Genomic DNA, 10,426 nt, shown 5'->3' with positions numbered 1-10,426 from the left:
CACTGCTGCTGCATTGAAGGAGTAGCCTATAGCAAAGTGTTCCGATAAGCTTGCGTTGTTATTATTAACGGGGTGTGTCTTTTTTAATATCTAGGAATATTTCACTTTCTCTGATCATAGGAGTAACAACATGAATTGGTGCATGAGGAAATAATGCAGTGCAACTTGAGTTTAGCCATAAGCTGGAAGACTGTGTCCCCTTTTCACAGAGGAGGGAGGGAGAGCGAAGGGACGGTGAGTCGGGAGCCTCACACCTGATCCCTCCCTCTCCTCAGACTGACCATCAGATGCAGGCCATCAGTCCAGTAAAAAAATATATATATGTATTATTATGCTCACTCAGCTGTGCCTCACAAGTAATACAACACATTTACCAGTGTGATCATATACAATTAAAAAATATATATAATTTAAAAATGGTCTGAAAAGAACAACATTGGCAGGTCAATTCAAGCATAGCAATATGCAATGATAATGTATTGGACCTATAGCCTACTGCACAAACCTCATTGCTACATAACTGTTTTTAATTGGTTAATGTTGCATAGGCTTACGTTTTAAGTCATGTTTAAAAAAAATCTGAGCGGTAGATCTCGGCTTGCATTTTGACTCAGAAAGTAATCTTGACTCAGAAAAGGTTGGTGACCACTGCTGATTCTGCTGGTTTTCTCAGAAACCTGCCATTCTGTGTGTGACTTTCTCAACCTGTGATAATCCAAGAGCTCTTTTCCCTCAACCTATGCTATGTACTTCCAGGCACTTCACAACAGGCGGCTATTTTAAGGTTGTTACCGTATGGGTACACACTAACTGACATCCCAGGTACGTTGTCAGCCATGGGGGAATAACAGGGGAATAACATTACTTCTCTTGATCATCTTAGTTGCTATCCTAAGGTGCCATGTCTGTTGGTTTGTGTAAAGCTCAACCATGGTTACATAAGAGCTGAAGAACATAGCCTCACACTTGAACTGAAAGAAAGACTGAACACTGCGATGCACATTGCAAGCAATATAGAAGTGCAAACTAAATGCATTCATTGTCTGACAGACACCTCTTCATCTCTGTGATCCATTGTCAGTTGGTGCCAATTGTGTGAATCATTGCTCAGGGGACATCACGTCACTGTTGTAAGTGACGTGATGTCAAGTGTGTAATCCCCATTGGACTAACCTGTCAGACTATACCATATTTTATGTATTTATGCACTTTCAATCTTCAGTAAGTCCTCATAGATCTTGTGCCAACAAAGAAAGATTATCATCAATCAAATTGCAACGCCCGCCTTTAACGAGGTCACAGTACGTGTAAACTTAGAGCCAGTATTACTCCAGACCTGTTATCTTTAAATAGCACGGCTAACAACTCCAACTCCAACTAAGTGAACCATCCAAGAACCTTATCTCATTTGGGGCCCAATACTGCACATCACACCAGTGCCCACCTGAGGTTTGTTAATGCGGTGGGTGCTGAGAGAGTTATATTGGAGGTGACACCTAATCATTGCTATAAATAGCCATCCATTTTTCCCCCAGGAGCTCAGCTATAGCTAGCCCGCTCACAGCCATTTGATCAGTCATTTGTAGGGAGCTGACAACGCACGCTGCCTCACTTCACCTCCCTTAATCTCTGACTCACACCCACACAAGGGCATTTTAATGCACGGGCTAACCAAGGCTGTATAGCCCAGGTTCCCCAGCTGGGCAGGGGACCCCTTTGCTCCATGTCAAAATGTGTAGAATAGTAGGAAGTTAGCTGTTTTCCTCAAAAAACAGGGGGAGGGGGACTCATACAGACCTGTAGCCCACACACACACACACACACACACACACACACACATAGACAGTTACAGTGGGGAGAACAAGTATTTGATACACTGCCGATTTTGCAGGTTTTCCTACTTACAAAGCATGTAGAGGTCTGTCATTTTTATCATAGGTACACTTCAACTGTGAGAGACAGAATCTAAAACAAAAATCCAGAAAATCCCATTGTATGATTTTTAAGTAATTCATTTGCATTTTATTGCATGACATAAGTATTTGATCACCTACCGACCAGTAAGAATTCCGGCTCTCACAGACCTGTTAGTTTTTCTTTAAGAAGCACTCCTGTTCTCCACTCATTACCTGTATTAACTGCACCTGTTTGAACTTGTTACCTGTATAAAAGACACCTGTCCACACACTCAATCAAACAGACTCCAACCTCTCCACAATGGCCAAGACCAGAGAGCTGTGTAAGGACATCAGGGATAAAATTGTAGACCTGCACAAGGCTGGGATGGGCTACAGAACAATAGGCAAGCAGCTTGGTGAGAAGGCAACAACTGTTGGCGCAATTATTAGAAAATGGAAGAAGTTCAAGATGACGGTCAATCACCCTTGGTCTGGGGCTCCATGCAAGATCTCACCTCATGGGTCATCAATGATCATGAGGAAGGTGATGGATCAGCCCAGAACTACACATCAGGACCTGGTCAATGACCTGAAGAGAGCTGGGACCACAGTCTCAAAGAAAACCATTAGTAACACACTATGCCTTCATGGATTAAAATCCTGCAGCGCATGCAAGGTCCCCCTGCTCAAGCCAGCGCATGTCCAGGCCCGTCTGAAGTTTGCCAATTACCATCTGGATGATCCAGAGGAGGAATGGGAGAAGGTCATGTGGTCTGATGAGACAAAAATAGAGCTTTTTGGTCTAAACTCCACTCGCCATGTTTGGAGGAAGAAGAAGGATGAGTACATCCCCAAGAACACCATCCCAACCGTGAAGCATGGAGGTGGAAACATCATTCTTTGGAGATGCTTTTCTGCAAAGGGGACAGGACGACTGCACCGTATTGAGGGGAGGATGGATGGGGCCATGTATCGTGAGATCTTGGCCAACAACCTCCTTCCCTCAGTAAGAGCATTGAAGATGGGTTGTGGCTGGGTCTTCCAGCATGACAATGACCCGAAACACACAGCCAGGGCAACTAAGGAGTGGCTCCGTAAGAAGCATCTCAAGGTCCTGGAGTGGCCTAGCCAGTCTCCAAACCTGAACCCAATAGAAAATCTTTGGAGGGAGCTGAAAGTCTGTATTGCCCAGCGACAGCCCCGAAACCTGAAGGATCTGGAGAAGGTCTGTATGGAGGAGTGGGCCAAAATCCCTGCTACAGTGTGTGCAAACCTGGTCAAGACCTACAGGAAACGTATGATCTCTGTAATTGCAAACAAAGGTTTCTGTACCAAATATTAAGTTCTGCTTTTCTGATGTATCAAATACTTATGTCATGCAATAAAATGCAAATTAATTATTAAAAAATCATACAATGTGATTTTCTGGATTTTTGTTTTAGATTCCGTCTCTCACAGTTGAAGTGTACCTATGATAAAAATTACAGACCTCTACATGCTTTGTAAGTAGGAAAACCTGCAAAATCGGCAGTGTATCAAATACTTGTTCTCCCCACTGTATATGAGCTATAGTGCCTTAACTTCATCAGGGCTGTTGATTAGTTATATTACTAATCTGCAGTAACTAGCACATTGGTTTAGTACTGCAAATGTGGGTTATATTGACTGATTTACTTGCTTAGAGCTGGAGATTAGTTTTCATAGCATACATTACAGTAACAATTTACTCCCGAGGTGTTGAACTGCTGCCCCCTCTATAACCACTGTTGTTATTATTTGACCCTCCTGGTCATCTATGAATTTTTGAACATCTTAAAGAACGATCTGGCCAGAAGAGGACTGGCCACCCCTCGGAGCCTGGTTCCTCTCCAGGCTTCTGCATCTGCACTGCTTGCTATTTGGGGTTTTAGGCTGGGTATCTGTATAGCACTTTGTGACAACTGCTGATGTAAAAAGAGCTTTATAAAATACATATGGTCTTGCATACTGTCATTTATATTTTAACAGTAGACTTACCATATTAGGGATTGTGATTATAATAGCCAGATGTACTCTGTGGGGGCTGGAGTTTATTGTGCCTTGTGGAATAATACAAAAATGAGAAATACATGAGGAATCAATTGGACTAGTACAAACCATAGCTATAAGAGACCGTCTGACCTTTATTGACCCCCATTGACTGATGACTCATATTAGTCTATTGTCCATAAAATGCTGCTATTCTGGGTTTTAGAGTTCTGCTATATCATAATTGTTATACTTTCACTTTATGTGTGACAAAATACTGTATTTACATCATTGAGGCCAGTGATGAGGGTTATACAGTGGGGGAAAAAAGTATTTAGTCAGCCACCAATTGTGCAAGTTCTCCCACTTAAAAAGATGAGAGAGGCCTGTAATTTTCATCATAGGTACACGTCAACTATGACAGACAAAATCAGAAAAAAAATCCAGAAAATCACATTGTAGGATTTTTAATGAATTTATTTGCAAATTATGGTGGAAAATAAGTATTTGGTCAATAACAAAAGTTTCTCAATACTTTGTTATATACCCTTTGTTGGCAATCACACAGGTCAAACGTTTTCTGTAAGTCTTCACAAGGTTTTCACACACTGTTGCTGGTATTTTGGCCCATTCCTCCATGCAGATCTCCTCTAGAGCAGTGATGTTTTGGGGAAGTCGTTGGGCAACATGGACTTTCAACTCCCTCCAAAGATTTTCTATGGGGTTGAGATCTGGAGACTGGCTAGGCCACTCCAGGACCTTGAAATGCTTCTTACGAAGCCACTCCTTCATTGCCCGGGCGGTGTGTTTGGGATCATTGTCATGCTGAAAGACCCAGCCACGTTTCATCTTCAATGCCCTTGCTGATGGAAGGAGGTTTTCACTCAAAATCTCACGATACATGGCCCCATTCATTCTTTCCTTTACACGGATCAGTCGTCCTGGTCCCTTTGCAGAAAAACAGCCCCAAAGCATGATGTTTCCACCCCCATGCTTCACAGTAGGTATGGTGTTCTTTGGATGCAACTCAGCATTATTTGTCCTCCAAACACGACGAGTTGAGTTTTTACCAAAAAGTTATATTTTGGTTTCATCTGACCATATGACATTCTCCCAATCCTCTTCTGGATCATCCAAATGCACTCTAGCAAACTTCAGACGGGCCTGGACATGTACTGGCTTAAGCAGGGGGACACGTCTGGCACTGCAGGATTTGAGTCCCTGGCGGCGTAGTGTGTTACTGATGGTAGGCTTTGTTACTTTGGTCCCAGCTCTCTGCAGGTCATTCACTAGGTCCCCCCGTGTGGTTCTGGGATTTTTGCTCACCGTTCTTGTGATCATTTTGACCCCACGGGGTGAGATCTTGCGTGGAGCCCCAGATCGAGGGAGATTATCAGTGGTCTTGTATGTCTTCCATTTCCTAATAATTGCTCCCACAGTTGATTTCTTCAAACCAAGCTGCTTACCTATTGCAGATTCAGTCTTCCCAGCCTGGTGCAGGTCTACAATTTTGTTTCTGGTGTCCTTTGACAGCTCTTTGGTCTTGGCCATAGTGGAGTTTGGAGTGTGACTGTTTGAGGTTGTGGACAGGTGTCTTTTATACTGATAACAAGTTCAAACAGGTGCCATTAATACAGGTAACGAGTGGAGGACAGAGGAGCCTCTTAAAGAAGAAGTTACAGGTCTGTGAGAGCCAGAAATCTTGCTTGTTTGTAGGTGACCAAATACTTATTTTCCACCATAATTTGCAAATAAATTCATTAAAAAACCTACAATGTGATTTTCTGGAGAAAAAAAATCTCAATTTGTCTGTCATAGTTGACGTGTACCTATGATGAAAATTACAGGCCTCTCTCATCTTTTTAAGTGGGAGAACTTGCACAATTGGTGGCTGACCAAATACTTTTTTCCCCCACTGTATTAGTCCAGTTGCATATCAAGTTGCACATTATCATTATAGTTGCACTGAGGATGGTTTTATCAGATACAGGACATTTACTGCATTAGCATCAGTGATGAGTTAATTCGTCTCTGGCATGTAAATGATACTAGTAGACTGTAGGGATGTACAGTACTTTTCCTCCAAATGAGGTAAGAGTTATTGCCTCATGAATATGCAAACACATAATTTACCAATGTCTTTCTTTGACATGACCATATCCAGTCAAATATTACACCAATATTATAATGAAAGAATCTAAACTATTGGGGCTGGATGGATTTCAGCAATACAGGTCTGTCTACCTTCTCTTCCAACATTGCATTCCTAATTGGTCATTATTCTTCATATTAATATTTTACTACAAAACAGTTGAGACAGATTTCAGTTCTAACAACCTTACACAATTGTTCAGGGTTTATGAATAATTCATGTCAGGGAAACGGATGTATTTGCCTGTTTCCCTGCACGCCCCTCCAATGTGTAGCTGGTGCCGTTTGACTACCGGAGACGCGCATAATTATTGAGTATCCGTCACGCAGGCCTATCACTGCGCGGTGTGTCACTGACCCACTATCGATTTGGAAAAGTTAATCATTAAATGAGCATGCAGTAAAGTTGTTTATATTAGTTCGTTATGTAAAATAATTCCAGCTGTGGTGTAATGTGTATCACTTCGCAAACACATTAGTAAATTACTAAAATTACGAATGACCCAATTGGGGAAACTTCCCCATATTATAAAACTCCATGGATGACATTCTCTTTTTCTTAATGTGATAGCTCGTTGTTATTATTCAAACGACTGCACTAGACAGGGTAGGCTCCCCTAACAGTCATCTTGTTTCTCTAGTACGCATGTTCTTTTTACAAGGCAATGCGGCGCGCAGCGGTCCCACTGTTTTTCTTGCGGAGGTAGTCGTAGGAGGGAGAGGAGATACGAAACATCAGCCCACGTGGGACCCGAACGCTCAATTACACATACCAGTGAATGCTGTTCCAAATACTTGTGTGGTCTGTTGTGAGAGAAAAAAAATCCACAAGTTTCACTAACGAAATGGTCTGGGGCTCGAAAGGCGCGCGCGCGTCTCCGCACTTCAGCACTCTGGACAGCACTCCACCAATTTGGAGACGGCGAGACTTGCAGGAGTTACGTTCTGCAATGAGGACCAATTGGAGATAAACGACGGCGCAATCATGGTGGATATTAAGTGTTTATTATTTACAGGTGTATGCAAAACGCAAGTGGACTTTTTGAAGTGAGACATGGACTTTGTGGAAATTATCTTCGCGTTGTTCATCATTGTGGTCGCAATTGTCTCGTTGTTGTCGAATTTACTGGTGCTGCTATGTTTTGTCCAGAGCACCGAGATCCGCCGACAGGTGCCGGGAATATTCACCATGAACCTGTCTTTCTGCAACATACTTATCACCCTTTTGAACATGCCATCGACATTGGTGGGGATTCTCGGAAACCAGAAGCCTTTTGGGGATTGCCTTTGCCATACAGTGAGCTTTCTGGAGACCTTTTTGACTGCGAACACTATGTTGAGTATGGCAGCACTCAGTATAGACCGGTGGATAGCGGTGGTCTTTCCCTTGAGTTACTCCAGTAAAATGCGCTACAAGGACGCAGTGATCATGATGTGCTACTCGTGGTTCCACTCCCTAACGTTTTCCGTAATCGCCCTCCTGTTCTCCTGGGTTGACTATAGCCACATTTACGCCTCGTGCACCTTGTATTTGAGCAAGGAGAGCGACAGGATAAAGTTTACAATTTTCACCGTCGTTTTCCACGCCACTAGTTTCATGCTCTCCCTGCTGATCCTGTGCTTCACCTATCTGAAGGTGTTAAAAGTTGCACGCTTCCACTGCAAGAGGATTGACGTTATAACCATGCAGACCCTGTTCTTGCTGGTGGATATTCACCCAAAGTACGTATGTTCCTTTACTTATGAGGTGTGCAATGAATAGCCGTTACAATGGGCTGTAATAACTTTACAGTAGTCTATGATAAGAGGTTATAGTGTCAACCCTGAGGAAACATGCTTAGAAGAAGGTGTTAGACAAATTTAAAGTAATATTACATGTATCATGTTTTGTCATTTGTTCTGCTGGACTAATATCAGTTAATTTATATTTTCAGTGTGAAACAAAGGTGCCTGGTAGAGCAAAAGCGGAGGAAACAGAGAGCCACCAAGAAAATCAGCATTTTCATTGGGTCGTTCATCATCTGTTTTGCTCCCTATGTAATTACGAGGTAAGTGGATGTCCAGTAAACTGCGATACAGGCAGCTGAACAAACAGGTGTTTTATTCACCTACTGTAAACACAAACTATTAAAGGGGTATTATAGGGTTTATGAGATTAACACATCACCAGGTGAACAGACATTGCTCATAAAACTCAGTTAATGAACAGTAAAGATATAGGCTATAATCAAAGGGTATATACTGATTGAACAAAGTTCTGTTGAAAGGTGAGGCAATATGCATGCAAGGTTGAGCAATATGCATGCACAATGAGGATTTTTTTGTGTTTATGACAATGATCTCCATCTGTAACTGAAACGTCCTTCATTAAACAATCCATTATCTGTTATGTAATTTCACTGAACCATGAGATGATATTTATCACACAAAGATACTTTAATTTCCAAGAATGCACAGCATGACCTAGAGCAGTGGTTCCCAACTCCAGTCCTCGAGTACCCCCAACAGTACACATTTCTATTGTATCCCCAGACAAGAACACCAGATTCAACTCATCAACTAATCATCAGGACCTCAATTAGTTGAATCAGAGTTTTTTTTGTCCTGGGCTACAACAAAAATGTGTGCTGTTGGGTACTCGAGAACTGGAGTTGGGAACCACTGGTCTAGAGGGAATGCAGCATTGTAGTTATGGGCAGGTGCCTGACTAGGAATAACAGGGGTTCCATAGAACTCCACATACATTCAAGAGGAGTGTTTTTAGATGCATCAGTCTAGAACTTTACTTCAGAGCAATAGAAATTCCTCAGGGAACATTACATGAAATCTGATGCAGGTGTGGTATACAGTACTGGGCGATAGTTTAGATCCCTCAAACTCAACTCTGGACCTTGAAGCCAGTTCCACTACTTGTTTTAATTGTTCCCCTCTAATCAGGGACTGGTTTAGACCTGGCACACCAGGTGAGTGCAATTAATTATCAGGTAGAAGAACAGAAAACCAGCAGGCTCCGGACCTCGTAGGGTAAGAGTTAAATACCCCTGGTTTAGATAGTGTGTGGGCCTTTAGACCCCACCTGACCCCACCTGAGAGGTGGGGTCTAGAGGGGGGTGGGGGTGGAATAACGAAACAAATTAATGAGGAAAACTGTCACAGTAATTGGCATGACCTTTAACCCCCTGTGCACACAATGGAAACAGTCGGAATTGGTTGATGAAGGGGAAATTGCTGCTTATTGACAGGATTTATCCTATGTCACTCAACTGCATGCATAATTAGCATTTATGCATACCAGTGGTCAATATTAATGTAGCAATGTTCATCGTATACATATTTCTTATGAATATATATTTTCTGTACATTATTATTACCTTTAGTATAATGCTAGTCGGCCGATCAATAAAGCCACATTTATTCTATTCTACTTTGCAACCTCAGAGCCTCATGGCATTTCATAGAATAACAACTGAATTATCACTAAACACTCTCGAAAGCAAACAGAACAACTCGCTGCAAGATAAATACCATGCTTTGAAAATCGGATAACAATTGCCCTTTCTAAAAGGCTATTTTCTGAACTCTAACTTGGCCTCTGCCTTCTCCTCAGGCTGACGGAGCTGCTTCCCTTCGTGGGCATCAATCGCCACTGGGGAATCTTTAGTAAGTGCCTGACATACAGCAAGGCTGCGTCCGACCCCTTTGCCTACTCCCTCCTGCGTCAACAGTACAAGAAGGTCCTGGTTACCGTCATCAACCGGCTGCTGCGCCGTGACCTGTACCCATCGTCTGGCCACAACAGCTCTCTGGACACAGAGAACGACTACTCTCTCCAGAGGATCAGTTAATATCATAATTTTGGACATAACAAATATACCACAGACAGACAGCCCAAAAATAAAGGTTTCCTTAAGGGAAAAGGGCAGGAGCTGAGAGAGAGATGGTGAGAAAAAGGGATTGGTGGAGAAGAAAATAGAGTGAGAGAGAGGGAGATGTTATGGGAGGAAAAGCAAGAGGGGAGGAGGAGGTTACAGGGAGACAGGAAACCGGAGGGGTAGACGGAGGAAGAGGGCAAGGTGGACTGTGCAGAGAATGATCGCATTCCGGGACATTTGTTCAGGCGATATTGGTAAAAAAATGCGTTTAATGATCCATGGTTCACTGGCAGACCCACACACACGACACGCTGGCACAGAGCCAGAATCAAATTAATCAATGTTATTGAATCAGCCAGGGGCTCGGTCGAATCATAAACGGATGGATCACACCATTAGAGACTGAATTATTGTCTCTGCTGAGTAGCAAGGTATGCTAGTGGGCACTTATCTACCATAAAAACCTCTTTATAAAGAAGCTGACATAGCCAAATGTAC

General features: G+C 42.7%; 1 protein-coding gene across 1 annotated transcript; it reads left to right on the top strand.

Annotated features, from left to right (window-relative positions):
• Positions 1-7,110: 7,110 nt before the first annotated feature.
• Positions 7,111-9,901, top strand: LOC311112890 (G-protein coupled receptor 26-like; the record flags this gene model as incomplete). Its single annotated transcript, XM_084156030.1, has 3 exons — positions 7,111-7,778; positions 7,991-8,104; positions 9,664-9,901. 3 exons carry the CDS (start codon positions 7,111-7,113, stop codon positions 9,899-9,901), a joined length of 1,020 nt encoding a protein of 339 aa, XP_084012156.1.
• Positions 9,902-10,426: the final 525 nt, after the last annotated feature.

This window comes from Coregonus lavaretus, assembly GCF_964263955.1.
Source record: "Coregonus lavaretus genome assembly, chromosome: 39".
NCBI classification, from domain to species: Eukaryota; Metazoa; Chordata; class Actinopteri; order Salmoniformes; family Salmonidae; genus Coregonus; species Coregonus lavaretus.
The sequence above is the reverse complement of the archived record's forward strand: the minus strand, read 5'-3'. Positions and strand labels throughout refer to the sequence as shown.